Raw genomic sequence first — 24,278 nt, forward strand, 5'->3', positions numbered from 1 at the left:
GAAAAATCTATGAAAAATTGAAAACAATTTTTTTGTATTCTTTAATTCTTACAAAATGTTTGATGCAGAAAACAAAATAAAAACAATGTATAGCTTTATAATTAAATAGTAAAAAACGTGAAATAAAATACAGCAAAATAAAACCTCATTTTTTTTTGTATTAAACAACTTAAACCATGATATTATTTTTTTCTCTCCCACATTTTCTTTATGAAAGGATAACTTTTTAAATAATAGAACCATGGAAATAAAAAACAAGAAATAAGAAATAAACAAAAATTAATACAAGAAAAAGTGAAATGGCAAAACGATAAACAAATTTTATTGGTAAACATATATATTACATTAATAATGAGTTATATTACATGAACATTTTAACCTATAAAGCTATGACCTCTCTGGTTTCACTACACTCTTGCGTGTATTCAGAGTCTTCTTATTCATATAACAAAAATGAATAGAAGATAATAATAAATAATTATCCGTTTTTTTTTTTCTGAATACTAATTTTCTCTTTAAAAAGAGGAAACTGAACTGTGAATTGAATGAAGTATAATAGTAATAAATTTAATGTAATAAAATAATATAATATAATATATTATGACTTTTATGGAACAGGACTCAGAAGCTTCAGTTTCACAAACTTCAGCGGCGGTTGCACTGCTGAGCTGGTCTGATTTTCCGCTTCCCGGCGTTGAAGGGGCACGCCGTCTGTACCGGTGGTACCATGCAGTTGTACTGCAAACACAGGGTGCTGCTCACCGGAATCTCCGCCGTCGGGCTTATTGCAATGCCGGTAAGAAAATTGTGCTGCAAATACAGTATCTGAATGCCCGCCGCCAATAACCGTTCAACGAAGCTGCCAGGAACCTGCCCTGTGAACCAGTTGTTGTTTAGGTACAGGTTCTGCACGCTCGCCAGCATTGGCGACACCTGACCGGATAACCTGTTGTAGCTGAGATCAACGGTCTGGATGGTCACCTCATTGACCGGTTGGACCGGGCCGGTGAATTGGTTTCTTTCCAGTTGTAGATTAGTGAGGGGGAATGAGAATATTTCAGTCGGAATTCGGCCTGTGAACTGGTTCAAGCCAAGGTCCAAGTAGTTAAGCCGATTGAGGCGCGTTAAGAGGCGGTCCACTGGTCCAGTGAGTTTGTTCCACGATAGAGACAGGTAGTGTAGGGAGGGAGGGAGAGAGTACGGCGCGAGGGAACCGGAGAGAGCGTTGTGCTTCAGTTCGAGCCGGGTTAGGGAAAAAGCCGAGGCGAACGAGGGAACCGAACCGGAGAGGCGGTTGTGGCAGAGGATGAGGTTGGTCAGCAGCGGTAAGGTTCCGATGGACGGAGGAATTGTTCCGGTGAGCTGGTTGTAACTGAGATCGATGGTTCTAATATTGCGAAGCTGACTTAAACCCGGCGGAATCTCGCCGGAGATGAAATTCCGGCTGACGCCGAGGAACCGGAGGTTTTTTAACTGGGAGATCGACTGAGGGAGAGGGCCGTATATTCTTCCGGGGACGACGGTGAGGTCGGCGAGAGCAGACAGCTTGGAAATGGAATGGTCGAGTTTTCCAGTGAGACCGGGGGAACCGGCCCTGGGGTCGCCGAGGTTGAGCGCGACGACTTTATCGTCGACGCAGTAAACGCCGGGGAAGTTGCAGGGGTCGGCAGTGAAGTCCCAGGAGGCGAAGAAATTAGAACCGGGAACATCGTGAAGCGATTTCCGTATGGATTGCAGAGCGAGGAAATCGTTGGGGTCTAATATTGCTATGACCGATTGAAGAAAGCAGACGAAAAGAAGAAAGTAGGAAGCGACATCCATTGGGAGTTGGAGAGAAAAAAAGAGGGTGGCGAAGGGTTTTTATAGCAATGGGAGGGTTACTTTTTTGTATTGAAGTGCGAGGGTTTCTCGTGAGAAATGGTGTGAAAGTTTTAATGGCGGAAACTGGCGATAGCTGGCTTGCTTAGTCTTGGAAGAGAAGCAATTCCTTGCTGAATCTGTGTTACTTTTTCTTCCTTCAATGCCTTTGCCTTTGCCTTTGGCTTTTCATCATTTCCACTTCTCTCTCCCACACACACTTTTCCTTTCTCTCTCTATCCCATTCAGGTAAAATACAAATCGCTACCATCTATGTATGGCTGCCAAATTATAATAATATTTCCTAATTGCACAGTAGAAGCTAATTTGGTTCGGGCGAAAGGTAGAGGTTTGGATCAAACGGTTGTCCGAGCCTACATGGGCTGCAACCCAAGCCAAGCGTACGTTTTAGGTGGGTAACACTGCTGACAACGTTGTTGGTTAAGCAGTTAATTGTATTTTTTGTTTTGTGGGCATGTGCATGTGAGACGTTAGATATTATAATTATTATTGTTGTAAAATGTAAACGTTAGTATCTGTGTGTTTTTTAAGGAAGATTGTTGGGTCACGGTCTAAGACTGACAGGTAGGCAGTTCATGTTAAAGTAAGAAGTAGACTGGTCTGGGTTAGATTGAGATTGAGTTGAGTGTATGGCTAGTCGAGCTCATGCTCACATGCTTCTTGTGACATTGGCTAAGTTCCAGAAATCTTAGCAAACACATAAATGTGTCTAGGTTGTTTTGGTTCCACTCATCATTCATCACGCTTCCCAAAATACATAAAAACCAAATTACTTTTTCCGATTTAATGTTACAAACTTTTATTAAATAAATAAATAAAAACTATAACTGTAAGAAGAGGGTGTGGCTTGAAACACAATGTTATATGTTTGACTTGATTAGCAATTATTTTGTAGGAGTGATGGTGAATTGCGTTGAGTTGAAGATAATATGCTTGTTTCATCAATTTCAGTCAAGTATCTCCCTCTTTCTTGGAGAGGAAGCCTCTCAGTCAACATAACAGAATCACATTTTCATCATGTTGCTCTACCACTGTTTACACTAATTCAATATCCTCTTCAAAATATTATAAACACTGTATATTTAATTTTTAAATGTATTAAACAAGTTTAATCACTTTTCCACGTAAACGAATGCGAATATGTTATTAACAATTTTAGAATTACTCAGTAAAAATGAGTAATGTTCTTGGAATTCACAGGAATACATGATAAAATATCTTAACAATTTAAAACAATAAATATTTATGATTTTTTTTATTATATAAGATGTTTATTTTTTTTATTTATACTCACTCGGAAAATCAATTCACTTGAACACGAGAAATTATGAACTGCTTCAAATGCAGTTTTATTTGAACCGATATTACGATGACAAATCATCTGCCCTTGTTGTTTCAGAACTATATTGGAATAAACAGAAGAAAGAAAAAAAAAGTAATACATTTTTATTTTATTAATTTTAAAATGTTTTCCCGTATTCCTACTTAAAATTTCTAATTATTTCTTCATGTAACTCTTTGGCGATTCAACTACCAGAACACTCTAATTCCAACGCCTCTCCAATTTTGAGACGAAGTTGGAAAACATTATGTATTCGAGTTCGTCACATATTTATTTTAGGTTTAATTATTCTGATACTCTCTATTTTCGGTGATTTTTTTCAATTAGGTTCCTCATTTTTTTTTCTCAATTGAGTCTTTATTTTTGAAAAATTGAAGCAATTAAGTCACTGTCGTTAGTTTCATACTAACACCGTTAAAAAGAGAGACACGTGTCAGCTCGTGATTTTTTAAAATTTTTTAAATATATTTTTAATTATTTTTATTTTTATTTTTTATTTTTTTTTCTTTTAAAAATAAAATTTGTCACGTGTCAAGTTGACATTGTGCCACGTAGCAATGACAATGTGAAGTGGCACTGACAGTGCCATGTGTCACTGTCAAACCACATGTCATTGCGTTTGTTTCAATTTGGTCCCTGTATTTTTATTTTGTTCCAATTTGGTCCTTGTATTTTTATTTTGTCTCAATTTAGTCCTAATTTTCTTAAAAATTTAAAAAAATTTGTTCATTCCCAAATAAAATACAGTATGTACATTTTCCAAATTTTTTTCTTTAAATTTGTTTCTGTTAAGCAAATTATTAGTAATGATGTATTTCAAATCGAAATATTTAACTCTAGAAACTTTATGAATTGTTGAGGAATATACTTGTGTAGATTACGTTCACAAAAATATTTATTATTGAGATGTTAACTTTTATAGGTTACTCATTCATATTATTTAGATTAAATGATTTTTTTACTACTGTATAAATAAAAATGTGTTATATGTTAGTTTGTAATTTTTTTATTTTTCTAATAAAAAAATTAATTTGTATAAATTTCTTTGTAAATATTTATATACAAATAAAATTTGGTTTGAACTTGGACAGAAACAAAATTGTTTAGTTTTTAAAAAAAATAGGACTAAATTAAGACAAAATAAGAATACAGGGACCAAATTGAGATAAATTAAAAATATAGGGACCAAATTGAGACAAATCTAATGACACGTGGTCTGATAGTGACACGTGGCACTATTAGTGCCACCTCACATTGTCATTGTCACGTGGCTCAATGTCAACTTGACACGTGGCATTTTAAAAAATAAATAAATTAATTAAAAATTAAAATAAAAATAATTAAAATATATATTTAAAAAATTCAAAAAAATCATGAGCTGACACGTGTCACCCTTGTTAACGGTGTTAGTACGAAACTAACGACAGTGACCTAATTGCTTCAATTTTTCAAAAATATGGACCCAATTGAGAAAAAGGAATAATGAGGGATCTAATTGAAAAAATCACCGAAAATAGAGACTATCAGAATGATTAAACATTTATTTTATACTTAATGTAGAGTTTTTATTTATTATTAAATTATAATATATTAAGTATAAACATTGTTTATAAATAAATCACTTCAGAAATTATCAACAGACTTAAAACAAACGTAAAAAAGAAATCTATTATTTAAAATACATTGTTCAAGCTTTTTTATATAATATTATTTGTTAAATTTGTTCTAATTAATTTTGTTTAACTTTCATAGTTCTCTAATTTTAATTTTTGCTCATTGCTTATTTCATTAGATATATTTACCAAAATGTTTAACCTTAACCTAATAGTTATGCAATTCAATCTAAGTAAAAAATTTAATTTTTCATCAATCCATTGATAAATATCGCGACCTGATTCATATTCTTCCTCTACTTTCTTTCTTCTGCTGTCTTTCTTCATTTTTTTTTTACTTTTACCAATACAAAAGATTGAACACATTAAAGACAGTAATAAACTTTGGTGTTGATCGAACTTTGAGCAAAGCGTGTAATGATGCCAGTGTGTGGTGATATTGTTTTGTAAAAGAGAAAGAATAAAGGATGGAGGCGACTTGACTGAACAAAATGACAACCTTGCTAAACAGAGATGGAGACAGTCTTGATTTGTAGTTGCAATAGAGTGGAAGAGAAGAAAAAAAAAATGGAGTGGAACATGAAGAAGTAGGAGAAGAAAAGGCTCCCTTGCACAAATGAGGAAGAAATGCGAGAGAGAATATATATATAAACATTGTTTCGCGGACAGAGAGAAAAAACGGATGGGAAAAATCTCACTCATTTTATTGACGGATTCACTAACGAATTTGCCGTCGGTAATGTATATTTTATTTACCGACAAATTTTTCATCAATAAATGAAATATGTATTATCGACGAATTTTATCGACAAAATTTTTCGTCGATAAGTGAAATATTTATTACCGATGAAAAAAAATCTGTTGGTAAGTGGAAAAATTTCCACTACTTTTACCAATGAAAAAAAATATCGGTAAATGAAATATATTTTATTGACGAATTTTACTGACAAAAATATTCATTAATAAATTAAATATGCATTACCAATGAATTTTACGAACGAATTTTTTGTTGATTGGCAAAATATGTATTATTAAGACATTTTACTAATGAATTTTTCTGAAAAAATCCAATGATAAAAAAGTTTCTAAATTTTGAATAATACATATTTATCAACGGACATATTTTCATCGAAAAAATTTCGTCAATAAAATTCTTAAAAGAATATAATTTATTAAAAAAGGGTTCTAAATTATTAAATGTAATTTTTAATACTAATAATTAATGATTATAATTTGATTAAATTTTATTATCAAACATAGTAATGTTTTATCGGTTTTAATTTTTATTCATTCTTAAAATATTTATCGGTCAATTAATTTTGTATGATCCAAGTTAACATGGATAGACTTTTCCAATGTTCTAGATTAAGGATTTTTCATAATTAATTTTAATTTCTTCTTTCTTCTTTTATCTACTTGTATACCTTTTCATATTTTTTATATTCAGATAATACATTCACACACAGTTTGTCTTTCTATAATTCATGAAAAATCTATCTAAGATAAATATTATATTTTAAACACAGCATGCAACATAAATTACTTTAATTCAAAAGTATACTGGTTGAGAATTTTCATAAAGTTTTTTTTTTCCCAGTAAACTCATTTTGCCGAGGTATATTTCCGATTTTTTTCAAGTGATTTCATTTTTTCCGCAGTCCTATATATATAAACATGATATATATGATGATCATATCCAATTCTTCTCTATTAGGTATTTTGCTTTTATAGTAAGAAAATGATCCATTAATTTTTTTTAAAGGATTGCTTTCTCATGTTACAATAATGCTTTTGTGAGTTTAACTTGAGTTATACGTTTGTCAATAAATGGGAATTATAGAAGATTGTACATTGAAATAAAATTGAATTTTCCTATTCAATTTTCTCTCTTAAACACAATTTCATTTATTATCTTTTTAAGGGTTTAATTTATAGGCAAATTAATTGAATAATACCCCCTATCTAAATTTGTAACATTTTACTTGGAATCATTGTAAAATATTCTGAGTGATATCAAATAACTTATATTTAATGGCCTTTTACTTAAGTTTATTTTCAAAACTTATTATTTGTTTAACTATTTTTAATAAACTCTCTTTAGTTTTCTAAACATATTTTTTTACCTCTGCAGTTATCATTTTTAAGTGATTAAAATTTATAGAGTACTGTTTCATTTATTTTAAATTATTTTTATAAATTACTAGTGAAAACACTCATGTACATTCACATTTTTTGTGATAACAAATAACAAAAAATAATAAAAGTTTAATTATAAAAATAAAAAAATTATTATTATTATTATTATTATTATTATTTTACTTTTATGTAAATTTAGTGTTGTAAACTCATATATGAACTTATAAGTAAACTTGTTATACAAAATAAAAGACATGTTCGATTGATATTGTAAAATTTATTAGAATGAATATATGAGATTAGGAAAAATCTTGTAAGAACTTGTTAGTTAATTGGTTATGCAAATATTGGATGAAAAACACTAATATTGGTTGTGGGTATAGAATGCTATTGTTCAAATGTTTATTTGGTTGCTTAAGTTATTAGTGCAGTTTTTGGTTTTTAAATAGTGTGATATGTTTTGCTTTTTAAGAAATTTGGTTTTAAAAAAAACATATAAAAATGTACTGATAATTTTAAAAAATTTTATACTTAAAGTCTCAATTACAAAGAAACCGAAATTATACATATTTTTCTGCTTCAGTTTCCAATAATCGAAATAAAAAAATGTGCAAATTTTTTAAAACTTTTGGTATTGTTTTAATTATTTTATTTGAGTAAGGAGATTTGACTTCGATTAGTGAATTTGGCTTCGGTTATACAATAATTAAAATCATACGTTTTTTTTATTTCGGTTTCTTAATAACCGAGACCAAAATATGTGTAAAATTTAAAAAAAATCAAAATTTTTTCTATAATTTTAATTATTTCATATGAGTGAGGGGATTTAATTTCCTTTATATAATAACTGAAGCCATGCACATCCTTTCCTGTTTCAATTCCCTAAAAAACAGACCCAAAGATACATTAAAATTTCAAAATTTTTCAAAATTCCTATCATAATTTTAACTATTTTATCTCAGTGAGGAGATTTGGTTTCAGGATATCCGAAGCCATACATATTTTTTGCTTTAGTTTTTAAAAAGGTACATGAAATTTTTTAAATTTTTCAAAATTTCTCCAATTTTTAATTATTTAATTTGAACGAGAGGATTTTGATTTCCATTTTTATTATAATTGAAGTATAAAGTGTTGTCTAGAATTATTTTTAATGAAATTTTTACAACACTATTGTTTTTATCTTTCTCTACTGTTTTAGTTCTTTGTGAATGTTGTTTTGTCGTCATTCTTCTCTTTTCCCTTCCTTCCACGTCCGTAATTTCATAATCTTTCACTTTGCTTCCATTGCAAAATCATGAGAGAGAGAGGTTTCTTCAAAGTTATTTTCTTATTTTTTTTATTCGAAAGACTAATATAACTATTCCACAATTAATAATAATAATAAAAATAATAATCATAAATACTATCATAGATTAATCGCACAATGATAAGTAAATGATGTTAAAATGTTGTAAAAAAAAGAATGTTTTTAAAGTATTATTATCCAAATACAAAATTGTCAATACTATGTATGTTTCCAAACATTTAGCTTTTAATTAAAAGGTTAATTACCTTAAAATGATTAAAGAATTTTGCCAAATACACCTAAAATTTAACATTTATATTAAATTTCAGTTTGATCCAATTAAAAAAAAATCATTATTTTACTGAAACAAGATAATCATAATTTTACTGAAACTTACTTAAACTAATCAATAAATATACCAATAACTTTTTTTCTTCCAAATACCACTATTTTTATATATTCTTGACTTGAAATACTCCTGTTTACTTAAGTTAAATAAGACAAAAGAGAGTTAATTAATTTATACTTATTAGTAGACCTGTCAAATAGGTTTCTATAATAGGTCCTGACCCTGGCCTATATGGATTGGGGTCAAAAAAGTCCACAGTGTCAAAAAAGCTCCCAAAGCTAAAAAGTCCCAAAGTCCTGTGGGTCAGGGCCAGCTCATGGACTTTCTTTTTTATAAAAAAAAATTAAATATCCAACAATAAATTGCATTTTTGCAGAGAAAAGAAACACTTATGTTAAGTGTTATAACATGGAAAATTTAAATTATAGTTTTCATATTTAACTTGTCTGTCGGTGAATCTTTTCTGCAATCGTGTGGACATGGTAGAGAAAGGGAGAAGATAAAGTAGATAATATTTTGAAGCAATAAAAAAATATATTCACAGAACTACAAAAACATTTTATTCTAATTGTAAACAATTATTATTATATATGTGTTTACCTTTTTTTATAATAATAAAACATAACAAAATTATAATTATAAAATAAATAACTTTTACAATTTGATCGTAGATAGTTATAAACTAGTCATTTAAAGGATAACATTGAAAAAAAAAATTTAAACAACAAAAAGAGAAATATCTTTAAATAAAGAAGTTTATTATTCCTTTATATTATAAATCTTTAAATATTGTTCTCTTTATCAAACCGTTTACTACTTATTAAAAATGTAATATTTAAAGGTGATAAAGAAAACTGTTCACTGTTATATTTGTTGAACCCTCCAAAATATAATAAAAAAGAGAAAAAAAAAGTACGCTTTCAAAATGAATGAAAGATAGAGAGATTAGAAAAAATTATGTATATATAAATTATATTATTTTTAAAATTTAATTTGAAGTTTTGGAGTAAGACTAAAATTTAATTAAAGTTTTGGAGTGGGGTTAAACCCACTTTAACCTTGTCCCTAACCCACTTGAAAGGGAGTTTTGGGAGTTGGGGTTTTTTTCTGGCCTCCTAATTAATGAGTTTCTTAAAATAGGATTTTTTCAATAGTGGATTGGAACTAACCCTAGGACCATGGATAAAAATGACACCTCTACGACATATAGTAGAAACCAACCTAACATAAATACTCCATCTTCTCACATGTTGAATAAAAACTAAATTAAACTTCAGACGATATTTTCAAGACCTCTAAATGAAATTAAACAAAACAAATATATTACCGTAAATTATTTCAATATTTTTCTACAAATACAAAATAGGATTCCTCGAATTTAATAGTGTCAAAATACGTTCTTCATACTAAAGAGCACCAAAGAAATGTTTTTGACGTACACATGAAAAATAGATTTCCATTCATCTGGGTGTAATGTTCACTCTTTAGGGATCCCAGATGAAAAAAACTCTAATCTCATGTGGGTGTTGATCCTTATGTACCTTCACCGCCACAACCATGCAGTCCATTTTCTCATACTATATTTTACTCTGGTCTCTCATTGTTCTTCCAATAATTAGCGCAATTCCCATTTTTTTCTTGTAATAATAGGAACTGAAGCAAAGTTTAGAAAGATAGTTCTGTCCATTAACATAATCAATCATCATACTACTTCATCTGCATGAAGGGAGGGAGAAGCATCAATTAACAGTACTAATTTAGCTTTTGCATTTTTTCAGTTCTTCTCTTTGCCAAGTTCAAAATATAGTTTTTACACAACTTCAAGGGAATTCCATGCCTGATTCTTATTTACAGACATTGATAAATGATAAGTTTAGGACTGTGAATACAAACTCAAAATACCCCTTACCCCATAACTTTCCACACTCTAGGACTCAGTTGGCAAGCCCATGAATACTTCAATTCCATTTACAGAATGTACAAGTGTGAGAGTCCCACCGAGACTACACAATTCAGCAGCAAATAAACTAAATTGGTGCTCATTTTCCATTTCTTATTCACAATATTTACGTTGGTTTTATATTTCCTAGCTATGATTCCAGCCAGCACAGATGAGGAGATGACTTCATAGGTGCTGTGACTTATTCCTCGATTATTGTAATCAACCTAAAGCGTGAAATTAATGAATTAATTAGTAATAGACTAGCAGATGATAATAGGACGATACCAGAAAAAAAAGGACAAAATTTAGGATAGATGCAGCTACAGCTGCAGCCTTTAATACCTTCTTCGGAAAAGGCAAACATACCACCAAACATTTCATCATTCTCTTCATCCTCCTCCAGTTGTTCTTTTCCGTGGTGGCTACTGCTGCTGTCAACATCATCAGTTACAACTTCAGTTAACAGGTCACTTCCATCATGTTTCTGTGTTTTGCAGTGCTCATCTATTAAAGATATCCCAACACCTTCATCTTGCTTTGATTCCACAAATTCACTCTCGGGTGAAGAATCTTCTAAGACCAATGCCGAGTTCTCTTCGATCCCAAAACCTATAGAATCTCTTCCATCAGAAGTTATATTTTTCATCTGGAGTATAGGACTGCCAGTAAGGTCAGCATTAAAATCGACATGTTTCAGAGAAGGCTCAACATTGATTGTGCCCATTCTTTCCAGGCACATCTCATTGTGTATTTGATAACTGGAAGCAACTTGATCCAAGTCAAGCAGATTTTCAATTCTTCTTGATGAACCTAGAAAAAATTAGTAAATATCATATCAATGGAAGGTTGCCACCATGAGATTCAAATAATAAACTAAGAATAGACTTAGAAGAGGATGCCACTGATTGCAAAATATAAGAGAATATTACTTAAACGGTGTGGAATGTTTAGTACTCAGCTATTGATCAATCATTCCATCAAAGAAGAAAAAATAGAAATATTATGAAAATGTGTATCATCCTTTTTGCAGAACTACAACGGGTTATTTTACGATATCATCCTGTTTTGCTTCACAAGAGTTGCAAAACTAAATGGACAAAATATGGCTTCTTACCTCCATCAGAGCTTTCAGTGGAACTCAGCGATGCTGGCTTTGAATGACAAATAACCGTCACATCCGCAGTCTCCTTATAATCACCTTGATTCGGAACGGGAGACGAAGGGCTAAAATGTCTTTCCCCAGCTAGGCCTCTAAATTAAAAGCCAACATTAAGTAATTAGAATGACCACAAAGATCGTTCATTGAAAAGCACATACACAAAAAAAACGGTCCTTTAGGATAACACACTAATGATAATGTATGCATTTTGCTAGACAATAATGAATAGGTCAAGGCAATAATAGATCCTAGTAAATGCCTCCAATTCATCAACTGAATGCAAGCATATGATAATACTGGTATTTATTTATTTTTCTTTGTCCTTTTTCTTTTTCTGATAGGTTTGCATTAAAAGTCAAATTGTCTTTGACTTCGAAATCCAGACTCAAAAATATAATAACGAAAAAAAGGTCAGATAGACATTCGCTAATTCAAAGCAGCAGCCAACAAGCACTGATTCAACAACTGTAAGAATAAACACAGTAAAACCAGTTTACTTATATAGAGTGAGAGTATATTAGGGTGAACTTGCACTATCAAGATTGCAGTTAGAAACTTATAAACTACTATCCTGTAAAATTAAATTGCGGATGTTCAACATTAAGGAATATAATGTGCTCTGAACGTAGCCGGTTAAATGAAATAAGTATTCAAATAATAGACATTCATCCTTCTCGTTCTCCACTGAAACAAGAAATCAGTGAACTCTAGAGCTGCTAAAAACCCATTATATTATTTCTTTCATGTCTTTGGTAAAGCTCACGCATTTTGTTTTACTATATACCACTGTTTCAGTCCATTTTTGAAAATAGTATTATTCAGATAAAATGACATCATTTGATAAAGCATTGGCACCACACATAGATCGCAGACACTGCAAGGAATGAAAAAGAAAACAATCACCACCTCTCATTCCAGCTTGATCTGATACTATGAAAATGGTCAAAAACAGGCAACAGCTCCTTCTGCCTTATTTCAATTTCATTAGCAGGGACCCTGTCAATCTCAAACTCCCCTGTAGCACTGAAACTAGCTCCCACAGAACTCATTGAATAGAAACAAATCTGAAGAAAAGAAACTTTTAACTACCAATTCATAATACATGAAAACCAAAACTTAGAACAGCAAATACCTTAGACTTTTGCCATATGGGTAACCTTCCAAAATTGCCTTGCACCTCTGCATTTGACAGATACCTATGAAACCTCTCTTGCATATTTTCACTAGAAGATTTTATCATCTTTTCCTCTGCCCCATCAGTTATACCCAAAAAATCCGATCCAGGGATGTCACTATAACCTGTTTTCTCTTGAACTCTCTCAGTACTTCCTTGTCCATCAAGGGTATTGATGCAAGTATCCCCTCTTTCTGGCCATTCTGACCTTCTACAGACATCCCACCATTGAATAGGTTCAACTTTGACTCTGAATTCATCTTCCTGCACATGCAGGACTGAAGTCGACTGGTTTGTCAAACTACTATCACCTGTTTCTGAATCAACTGATGGCAGAAGTTCATGTTGAACAACATGACCTGAAGGCGTATATACCAATATATGCTCTAAGGGGTTTGCCTTCAAGTTAAGCTGCGAGTGAGATAAGGAATTATGAAAGATAGCAGCGATAGCACCAGATGGAACAAAAACTTTTCCTGTATAATTTGCAGCAGAATTGTGAACAGTATTAAGCCATCCAAAACTACTATATTTTATCCGGCTAGCCACAGAAAGGACAACGGGTGCTGGGGGAGGCAGAGATTGCTGATAAGAAATGGAACCCGGCGAATACCACCAAGGTAGAGGAAAAACTGGAAGTAGGGACGGTTCTTCACCTTGAGAACTTATAATTCGAAAACCAGTATCACCTCCAAAGGGTGATAAAATGAACAGATGACATGTACCCTTGGAGGAGACAATTGCAATCCACTGACTAAAGTTACTGAAACAGATATCCTGAATCATCTGGCAAATAAGAAAAAAATATATCAAGAGGGCACAATGGCAAGCTATAAAAGAAATATCATCAAAAAAATAAAATTGATCAGAACTAAGATGTACTGACAGCTGGTGTTATTCCACGATGAAGTTTATAAAGATGCACATGAGAAGAGTTCCAATTTGAGCTTGGAATTCCTGAACTCTTGCCTGTGAATGATGGCATTATACGAAATATATTAATGTTATTCCCATAGACCGATGCAGTAACTAGAAGGGTCCCACTAGGATCAAAACATAGTGCAGAAATAGGACTACTGTGAGCTTTGAATTGTGATATGATAATTTCGGAAACAAAATCCCTAACGGCTACCTGCAATCAACACATGACAAAAAAATGTTGGAGATTAACATGTCATATAAAGCACACAAATATCTAACTTATCAAGTAGTTCAGGTATCATGAAACAATACTAACCATGCCCACATTATCTGCGTCAGTTCCTGTAACCCTATTGACTTTCACACCTAAATTTGATGGCATAGGTGAAGAGGAGCCATCAGGAAGAAGCTCGTGACAGTATTTGATTATTCCAGCAGCTAAATGTCTACTGGACTCCACTGCATAACGAGCCACAAAACTACCATTGCTTGGAGTAATTGATGGACTAATTCCTGCTGAAGCACTGATGTTTTGAGGGCTTAAGCAACCTAAATTAGAGGGAAGGGGGCTGTTAGAAGCATATGCCAACCACCTCGGACCCACAGCCAAGGGACCATAACCAACATTAACACCAGTTGTTCCTTTTCCAGCTAACTGAGGAACAGGATAAGTGAGAACACTGAACTTATTCTGAAGAGTTACGGCATCAAAGCAGTGGATCTGCAAAAGTAATCAAGGAAAACATAAACTATTCTATACATTACGCATACAAGCTATGTCAAAAAGATGATTATCTTTATCTGACAATAATGCTATAATATACGAATTAAAAAGTTATACAAAACACAGGAGAAATCATTGCATACTTGTGTGGCAAGACCAACTGCTACTATCCGTGAACTGCATCTGATCATACACACGGTGGAACGAAACTTCAGAACACGAACATAACAGTGAGACTTCATGGAGTAAAACCGAACAGTTGTTGAAAAGTTGACATTGTTTCCAGAATGCATCTCAACGTTGTCGTCCCTTTCTAAACCACTCGAACAAGTACTGTTCCGGTTAACATTGCTATTACCATCCCCAGAAACTACCAACAGTAAAGGGTGCGACTTTCTGAGTCCCTCCCGGTCATCACCACCGATAGGGAAGGGCTGCATCTGTAGAAAGGAAACTGGACCATCACGCTTTGAGACCAGTTCACTGAAGCCAGAGGCATCTTCCACATCAAGAACTTGAAATCCATTCAGATAACCAAGTAAAAGAACGCGTTTGAAGTTTGATGGATCAAGTTCCAGTGTATCAAAACCAGCCCAGGTTACCTATCCACGAGTAGTAAAAGGTAAAATTATAATTACAAGTACGCCATATTGGATACAATAGCTCATGCAATATAAAGATCAAAGAAGAATAAAGTCTAATCATCTTGAACATATTTTGATGGGAAAATGGAAAATTAGCCAAAATGAAAAGCATTGAGTCTGAAAAATGTAGGAAATCTATCGACCAAGTCAAAGCTATTAAAGCAAGATCTGAAGCAAAATAAATTATGAAGAGAATTTAAAGCTCGTATAAATTCCAATGTGTAACTACCGATAATATAGTTGGTAAACTAAATAGATTCCTAATCTAATATCTTAGATCGTTGGGATAAATATGAAATTAACACCCTCTACGTTATCTGTCAAGTACCAGAATCCCAAAAAACTATTGAGTAGATTCACAGATATTTCCCAGGAACCAGTCATGTAAACAAAAAATGGAAAATACTGAAAGTGAAAATTTCAAGCTTGATTTATTTCATACAATTTTCTCGCAAAGTTCATCCCTCCTTTTTTTTCACCCTCATTTCCTAATGAAAGTCTATTTTAGGTCTATTAACAAATTAGCAAAGCCAACTCAATTTGCACTTTCATTAGACAGACACAAAGTACTGTTTGAATAAACTTCATCAAAAGCACTAATAAGAAGTGAAACTATAAGTAAAAAAAAAAACAAAATTAAAAGTTTCTTCGTGAATTAAAATTAATTAATGCATAAATCAAAAAATAAATTTTAGAGATGAATTAGGTTGTATATAAATTAATTTCAAAAAATTTATTTCATTTTGGTCTCCCCAAAACTATGTGTAAATGCAGACCGAATTATGTCAAAAGTACTCAACCCAACTTCCAGTTACTAGCAATTTCCTGTTTATAGCAATTCACTTATAATCCTTAAGTAGTTAAATTTATTTATTCATTTCTATATTAATAATTGGTAACAAACGCACCACAAGAGAAGCATTCATCTAAGGTGAAACTGAAGCAGTACCTCATCCTTGTGATCCTCGGAAGAGGAAATTGAAGCGGCGACCGAGGCGCCGGCGGAGCGCACAGTAGAAGCAACTGTGGTGGCATTCGTTGACACAGTCTTTAGGCACAGAGAAATTATCCTCAGTGAATTTGGCAACAAGCCGCTATTCTTACCCTTCCCTTTCTTCATGATTAATAATTTCCTTCTCCTTCGGCACCGTGCTCAGCCGCGTCCACCGCTGGAAAACATTTTCTATCAGATTGCGACAGCGATCAAGACTTCTCACTGATTTGAAAATTTTATCAGCAATTGAAGTGTCCCTCTCTTGTGAATTTCCCAGTTTAAAACTATACTCTCTCATCTGCCATGACTATATATTTATATATATATATATATGACAGAGTTTGTTGTATTACTGTTTTCTTCGCCTTTTCTCCCTTATTTTTCTGTTTCCGTTTCCTATTTTTTCAACGAAGATGAGGGTGATGGCTTCCATTCCACAACACTCTAAGCACGCCAATGTAAAATAAAATAAAATAAATCTGTGCTACAGAGATTTTTTCTCTGTTCTGTTTTAAAGTTGTTAAAAGTCTTTCTTAGGTTAAACATTAATGGAATATTTAATATAATATTGTCACCTTAATTATTTAGTAGAGAAAAGTTATTTTTTCTTGAATCAAATACTGCATCTTCCTTGTAAACATTAAAAATCACAAAAATAATCTCACTCCATGCACTAATAAGAATAACTCCTTAAATAGAACATTTGAGATAAATATATATATATATATATATATATATATATATATATATTATCCTAAAATTAAAATAAGTAGCTGGAACTTAAATGAAATGAACATCTATATTCACTTTTGTATTTATATCTATTATCTATATATTTGTTTTATAAAAATAATGGTTTTGCTTCTATATTTTATATATATTGGGTTTGTTTAAAATTTTGATGGAAAAACATGATTAAAAATATCACAGTTTTTTATCTCCTAGAATTAATACAAATTGACAAGTAAGATCACAATAATCAACACAAAAATTAAATATAATGTGATTTTTTTTTTTAAAGAAAAGCCTATTAGAGATGGCATATAGATCTTGAAGGTGTAGAGAAAGCTTCCATGGCAGCTGGTTGAAGAAAATGAGAAGAGTAGAAGAAAGTAGAAACTAGGTAAGAAAAACTAAAAACACTGATTATAGCTTTCTATTAATCTATGTACACGAAGAAGGAAATCTCTACACCTAGAAAAAGAGGTGAAAAGGGAAAAATTGAAAAGTTAGAAAACCTTGACAGACTATTGCTTCTAAGCAATAATTCTAACAGTTTCAGTAACCTTCTGTTAGATTGGATGGTGTATGTTCATAATGGGAATGATAGATCGAAATGAAAGAGGTAGGGAAACTTAGTGAAAATATCCGCCAACTATTCATCGGAACGAATGAAAAGAAGATGCATGAGAATGGCTTGGATTTTCTCACGCACAATGTTGCAATCCAAGTCGATGTGCTTGTAAACTCTGATTGTGAACAATATGTTTAGCCAACTTGTTGTCATAGTAAATAGTAGTAGTGGCAACTGTCTGAATATAAAGATTCTAGAGGAGATAGTGAAGACATTGTATTTCACATGCAATAGCAGTTAGGGCACAATACTCGACTTCAGTAGAAAACTTAGAAAATTATTCTATTTCTTAGACTTCCATGATATAAGGGACGATCTTAAGAAGATGCAAAAACTAAAAGTAGATCTTCTAGTATTAGGGAAAGTGGTCCAATCTGAGTCACTAAAAGCCTTTATTTGAATATGGGAATCAACATCAAAGAAGAGACCCTCTGATGGGTTGGATTCGATGTACCTAAGGACATGCTACAAAGTCCGATAATGATAGTAAGTGGGAGATTGCATAAACCGACTTAGTAAATTGACAGAAAAGCATAAGTCAGGTCTAGTATTGGTGAGATAGAGCAATTTCCTTATTAATATGTGGTAGGAATTGAGATTAGCCAAGTAACTCTCTATTTTATACAAAGAATTTGTGTCACCTAGAAAGGGAGTAGAGCATGACTTGCTTCCTAGTATTCTTGTTTCTTCAAGAATGTCCAGAACATATTTCCTTTGACATATATGTATTTCCTTCTTAGACCTAACCACTTCAAAGCCCATGAAGTATTTAAGTTCTCCTAGGATCTTGATCCAAAAACTCTAGTGCATAAGAGCCTTTATATGGTTAATTTCTATGATGGAGTTTTCTACCAAAATAATGTCATTTACATATACTAGAAGGGTTGTGAAATTCGTAGGTGTTTTCTTAATGAAAAAAGAACAATTAGATTTAGATTGAGTGTAATTAACAAAAATAAGAAAGGATGGTAGTTTATCAAACCATTTTCTACTAACTTATTTTAGCCTATACAGAGACTTAGTTAATCTACAAACATGACCCTTTTCACGGATATTCAGACCTGGTGGTGGTTCCATATTCACTTCTTCATTTAGGTCTCTATGTAGGAAAACATTGTCCACATCAAGTTGGTGTAAAAACCAATTTTTTGAGGCAACAAGAGTAAGTAATAACTTGACAATAGTGAGTTTGGAAACTCAAGGAAAGGTGTATAGGAAGTTTATTCCTTCTTGTTGGGTATAACCTTTGGCTGTTAAGCGTGCCTTGTACCTTTCTATGGTGTCATCTGCTTTATGTTTGATGTTGCGCACCCATCTACAACTAATGAGAGTTTTTCCAAGATAGAAATGGTTAAACACCCAATCTCTGTTCTCTCTCCCAATTGCGCTAACTTCTTCTCGTGCAAAAAATCTCTAATTGGATGAAGTTTCATTTTTCCCCAATTAAAAACACCAAATCTTTACTTTCCACCCTAACCTCTAATTAACTAACACGTAGCACTGTCTTCTGCCATGTCATCAATCCCTTAACTCCGTTAGTTTGTATTTAACGAAAGAGACTTCATTGATGCAAAATTTACAAAATAAGAAAGCAATTGACACTCTTTTCAAAAAGTTATACCTAATTAACACACTTCAGAAAAAAACTGAAGAGAAAATAAACAATTAAACCTTAATAATAAAACTTGATTAACTTCAAACATATTTATACTTGAAGTTTTTATGAATAAAATAATTAAAATTTTATTTTTGTAATTCAAAGTTTTATTTAAAATTTTCTTAAACTACATCAACACATTTCGTGTAAACATTGCATTCGATTTTAAATTCCTACCGTGACTTATAACTTTTGGATTTGAAGATGACGCTACAAAACTAACTTAAAATTAGATGAGAATTTGCATAATTAAAATATTGATTTTTTTTCTAAAAATTCATTAAGATATTAAGCTGCTTAAAATACTTCAGTTCTTTTTTCTTCAGAAAACTACTCTAGTTTAATATCTAAAATATTATCTGAAAATAATTAATCCATGAACATAAACCATTATTAATTTGAAAAAATTGAAAAAGTAGAAAGTAAAATACATAATCAATTATATAAAAATACAAAACCACTGACAACTAAAGGTATAATTAAGCAGAAAAAAATGTAACATGTAGAGAAGAGAAAATTTTAATGTAAGAGATTTCGCAAAAATTAAAGTTTTTGTTTGACAATAAAATTATAAATTTCTTGATAAAAAAAGGTATCGTAAAAAAATTATTTAAGAAAAAACTGTATTACCTACATAGGTTGTATTTAAGGTAATTAAAAATGAAAAGTTACCAAATATATGAGAAACTTTGTAGTAAATATCATCCTTTTTAATTTTTAACACGATTTGGTTTCGTGACAATTATTCGACGCCTCCTATGTTAGCCCAATTATTTTTTGGTAAACCCATTTTAATCCTCGAATTGCACCATTTTTTAACTACCACCAGGAATTTTAAATATGCAATTTTACAAAATTTCCATTTATGCAAAGGAAAAATTAATTATTAATATTACTCAAAAAGAGTATGATAAAAGGAATAGAGTAAATGATTAAATATCATTTACAATGATAATTTTAGAAGATCAGAAATCAAATAGTTGAATCATCTTCAAATACTAGGGTTTTACTGATAAAAAAAAGTGACAGTTCACTTTTTCCACTTTTTTCTTTCTCTTTTAATATACCTTTTTCTTAAAATACTAAAAATAAAAACGAATACCTCTTAAAATAAAATTGTAAATATTCGTTTCGCTTTATAAATTAGTGAATCATGCATAATTAAGTTTACCTAATTAGTATTTTTTTTTAATTTAAAAATAAATATGTCAAAGTATAATAACTTAAATATTATCATAAAATATATTTAAAACGTTAAATAAATTTAATTTTTTTATATTAAAATTATTAAATTTATAATTTTTTAAATTAAAAAATTAAATTAAATCAAAGGAAAAAAAAGAAAAAGACTAATTTTAATTTTATCTGATAAATAATTTAAGCATTGGAATTCTTCACAAAAACCAGTAGTTTGGAATATATAAACTTGAGAATATTCGGTTTGAGTCTCTGTAAAAACTCCAATCCCTTTAATCACATGTCGGGGAAAAATAGCTTTTGGTTTTCCTTTTCCTGAGAAAAAAAAAATGAAAATTAGATACATCACTGTCATCATTTAATAACAATTTCTAATGATTTATGTTCCTTTCAATTAATCAGAATCAATGAACTCTTCTAGAAAGTCCCTTCGAGTGAATGGAAGTTGAGATTTCTTGGTGAAGCTAGAGCAGCTAACGTTACCATTCAGAAGCTGTACAACCTGCACCGATAGGTCAATTGCAAAGTGATGAACTTTGCCACAATTAAGCAAAAGGGTTCCATTTTCCAAAGGTTTATCAATTGAGTGAGGTAGAGCTAAATATTAACAGCCACTACAACAACATTGTAAAAAACAAGATTCTAAATTTGAAATTTGAGGAGAAGAAGAGAACGTGCCTGGTTCATAGAGGGGCGACGAATAGAGGATTGTTGAATGCATAAAGAAGCTGTGTAAAGCATAATTTTAATCTGCCGGCAGTCAAAAACATCATCAAGTGAAGGATCAATCAGCTCCCTGATATTATTCTTTTTCAGAAAAGGTTCTGCCTGCAAAAAAAGTATTACAGAAACTTACGTTGTCAGTCAGAGGTACAAGCACACGTTTTTATTTCTATTTTGTTCTTTGGTTGAATAGCTCAACATACCCACAAAACAAGGCTTTGTTGTGAATAATCAAGTGCTCTTCGCCCAGTCACTAATTCTAATAGCACTACACCAAAGGCAAAAACATCTGTTTTCTCATCCACAATCCCATGAAGCAAGTATTCTGGAGCAAGGTAACTGTAGTAGTCATAATTGAAAATTGAGTTAATAGCAAGTTACAAAAGAGTACAAATCATTTAATGAGAATGTGACAACAAACCCAAAAGTCCCTTCGATTTTTGAAACGGTGTGGTGGGTCCAATTCTCTGGTAGCCATTTTGCTAGCCCGAAATCACAAATCTGCACCAAAAATTTCACAACTTTATTATTGTCATACCATTATGCAGAAATGATCTCCACTTACGTACAATGCAGGTTTTTGTTAGAGTACAAAAGGGAAAATAGACAGGTTTCGTAACTTCAGTCCTAACAAATCAGGGATCTTCCAAAACTTTTTTGTCTTTACAAACCATAAAAAAAAATGCCAAAAGAATGAATATGTGGTGATTAACCATAGAATCAAATCTGCACAGAAAGAATCCAAAGTCATATCCATACCTGCGGCTCAAAGTCCTCAGTAAGCAAGATATTTGATGCTTTTATATCTCTGTGAATAATTCTTCTTTGACAGCCTTCGTGAAGATACAATATACCCTTGGCTGTTCCTAATGCTATTTTCTGCCTAACAGGCCATGGTAGCTTCTCCTTGGAACCTAGCAGCAGTAAGATATTAATTATTAGTAACAGTAAAATTTTACTGAAATGCTAAGAACTGTGTCGATAGCAAAGTAAAATTGATCCAACCATTCAGCACTGAAGCTAAGCACCCTTTTTCAGACAACTCAAGCACCAAATGCATTCCTCCCTCCACTCCATAGCCAACTAATTTAGCAGTATTGGGATGGTTTACATGAGCCATTATGCCAAGTTCTGATAAGAAATCCCCTATAGTTTCGTTTTCTGCTCCACGTGCCAATCGTTTAATCGCCACCAGCTGACCATTTAGCAAACACCCTTTGTAAACCTCAGCATAACCACCTTTTCCAATACAATTTTCTACACCACCAATGTAATGAGTTTAATCTCTGTAACAGGCATGTTAACCTCTAAAGAAAGCTGTTATGAGTAAAAATAGAAAAAATATTGATGCAATTGCTATCTACAACCAACCGTGTTAAAGTAGAAAAGGGAAATGAAGTAAACATATGTAACAGCTTTTAACAGGATAACATTAATGTAATCATCCATTAAGCATGCTTCATACCTTGGGCGAAGTAATTGGTTGCAATTTGGATCTCATGGTGAGTGAAGATCTTCCAGGGTGAACTATGAAAGGAAGAAGCATCTATGACAGTCTCCCTCATGCTACTGGTGAATCTTCTGGAGAGTTTGAGGACACTTAGAGGATACAATGTGGCCACCGGCTTCTTCGATTTGACCCTCAACAATTGAAGAAACGCACGCCATCTAGAACCGGGCTTTGACTTATCAGAATCCGTAGTACCAGGTTCTTTGGAAGAACTAGTTTCTGATTCTGAACTCTTGAAAAAATAATCCTCAAGAACACCAACAGGGGAATCCACCTCGTCCCCCATTTTCTACGACTCAAACCCAGAACCTATAAAGAGAACAAATTACAAATCCAAATCCAAATCCACCAGGAAAATGTGAAACTTGATGAAGCAGAAAACGCATAGAAAATGAGACGAGGAATTAGAAGCGAACCGTCAACTAGAAAATGAAAATCCAACACGACATAAAAATCTAGGACGCCAAACTGTGGGGAACGGTTGTGGGAGTTAATTTAACTGCACGGAGATTTCAATTGAAAGGAATTTTCCTAGAAAACAATTCTGAAAAACCAAATGCGAAGTAAGAATGAACGAAACTCGAGGAAGAGGTGAAAGCAACGCAACAACTAAAGTATGGAAACAGGTGCACTGAAATCACATGGCAACACAATATCTCAGTTACCCAGAAGACGAAATAAATCCTCAGCAAGGACGAAAGAAATTTAATCAAACATTTCATGGTTGAAGTAAAAGTGGGGTAGCTGGGGTGCCATAAAGGCAATATTTTGAATTTGACTACTTAGCTAATTACTTTTTGTTTTCTTGGGAGTTGTAGCAATGAGGGTTGGGAGACCAGGAGACAGAAGCATGAACGAAGAGGCAGACACCAACATTAGTTATTACTTCGCCTTCTGCATTCAACCAACTTCAAGCTTCTTGCAATGTAGTTTTCCAGTTTAATTGTCTGAGCAAAATAAATGTATGACCCTTTCCCTCAAAAGTGAACTACTGGATGATCAGAATAAATGGTAGACTGTTATCATATCATCATCTCTCACGTAGAGAAGAAGAAAAGAAATGCAATATTTCTATGGCTTTATTATTATTATTTTTAATTTTGTTTTTCTTTGTAGAGTACATATAAATGTGTGATTGATTGTGCATTTGAATTGTGGGGGACGAAGAAAGAGACAGAAGTGAAGAAAAGAATGGCTTTACTGGTGATGGTCACGGTAGGTTCTTTGGTGTTTGTGGTCTCCTCTTGGATATTGGGATTGTTGCTCATAGCAACCCAACCCAACCTTGGCTTCATTTATAGAAGATTTGTCGTGTATATAATAATGTTCTGTTTGTAGCGATAAAAGTTAAAAACATGTTACTGTTTGTCGGCAATTCACCGTGCGTATGTGTTGAATCGTTTCTATGGATAATTTCATAACCACCTTGTCCCTGTCTTTCTATGCGGGTTTTGCTTGGGGTTTAAGCAGTATTATTAACATTCATATTGGTTAGGATTAGTGTTTTTTACTTATCATGCCACGTGAGAAACATTTTGGTACTTATATGTTGTTTTTTTTAACAAGGACTTGAATGGTAGCTTAAAGACGAAGAAGTTTTAAAACTGAAAACTAATTAGTTCTTGAAAACTTTTAAGTTAATTTTCACAAAATATTTTGGAAGTTTCAAGACAGAT

At 32.2% G+C, this 24,278-nt stretch overlaps 3 protein-coding genes across 7 annotated transcripts; all 3 read right to left on the bottom strand.

Annotated features, from left to right (window-relative positions):
- Positions 1-307: 307 nt before the first annotated feature.
- Positions 308-2,422, bottom strand: LOC106757286 (LRR receptor-like serine/threonine-protein kinase ERL2). Its single transcript, XM_014639923.2, has one exon. It carries the CDS (start codon positions 1,819-1,821, stop codon positions 646-648), a length of 1,176 nt encoding a protein of 391 aa, XP_014495409.1. The 5' UTR covers positions 1,822-2,422; the 3' UTR covers positions 308-645.
- Positions 2,423-10,346: 7,924 nt separating this feature from the next.
- Positions 10,347-16,619, bottom strand: LOC106757845 (autophagy-related protein 18g). Its single transcript, XM_014640676.2, has 9 exons — positions 16,117-16,619; positions 14,667-15,125; positions 14,116-14,520; positions 13,765-14,010; positions 12,837-13,664; positions 12,611-12,768; positions 11,660-11,796; positions 10,888-11,355; positions 10,347-10,769 (listed from the first exon to the last, which is right to left on the bottom strand). The coding sequence occupies exons 1-9, from the start codon at positions 16,285-16,287 to the stop codon at positions 10,765-10,767; spliced, it is 2,877 nt and encodes a 958-aa protein (XP_014496162.1). The 5' UTR covers positions 16,288-16,619; the 3' UTR covers positions 10,347-10,764.
- Positions 16,620-20,620: 4,001 nt separating this feature from the next.
- On the bottom strand, positions 20,621-23,700 carry LOC106756769 (receptor-like cytosolic serine/threonine-protein kinase RBK2). 5 transcript variants are annotated; one of them, XM_014639348.2, is made up of 8 exons: positions 23,397-23,700; positions 22,558-22,911; positions 22,098-22,349; positions 21,852-22,006; positions 21,514-21,593; positions 21,296-21,431; positions 21,048-21,197; positions 20,621-20,871 (listed from the first exon to the last, which is right to left on the bottom strand). In XM_014639348.2, the coding sequence occupies exons 2-8, from the start codon at positions 22,886-22,888 to the stop codon at positions 20,764-20,766; spliced, it is 1,212 nt and encodes a 403-aa protein (XP_014494834.1). In that variant the 5' UTR covers positions 22,889-22,911; positions 23,397-23,700; the 3' UTR covers positions 20,621-20,763. The 5 variants fall into 5 exon arrangements, with proteins under 5 accessions (XP_014494834.1, XP_014494833.1, XP_014494832.1 ...); XM_014639347.2 differs by having other exon boundaries at positions 22,558-23,146; XM_014639346.2 differs by having other exon boundaries at positions 22,558-23,233.
- Between the last annotated feature and the right edge of the window lie 578 nt (positions 23,701-24,278).

The sequence above is a fragment of the Vigna radiata genome, chromosome 3 (genome assembly GCF_000741045.1).
Source record: "Vigna radiata var. radiata cultivar VC1973A chromosome 3, Vradiata_ver6, whole genome shotgun sequence".
Lineage (NCBI taxonomy): Eukaryota > Viridiplantae > Streptophyta > Magnoliopsida > Fabales > Fabaceae > Vigna > Vigna radiata.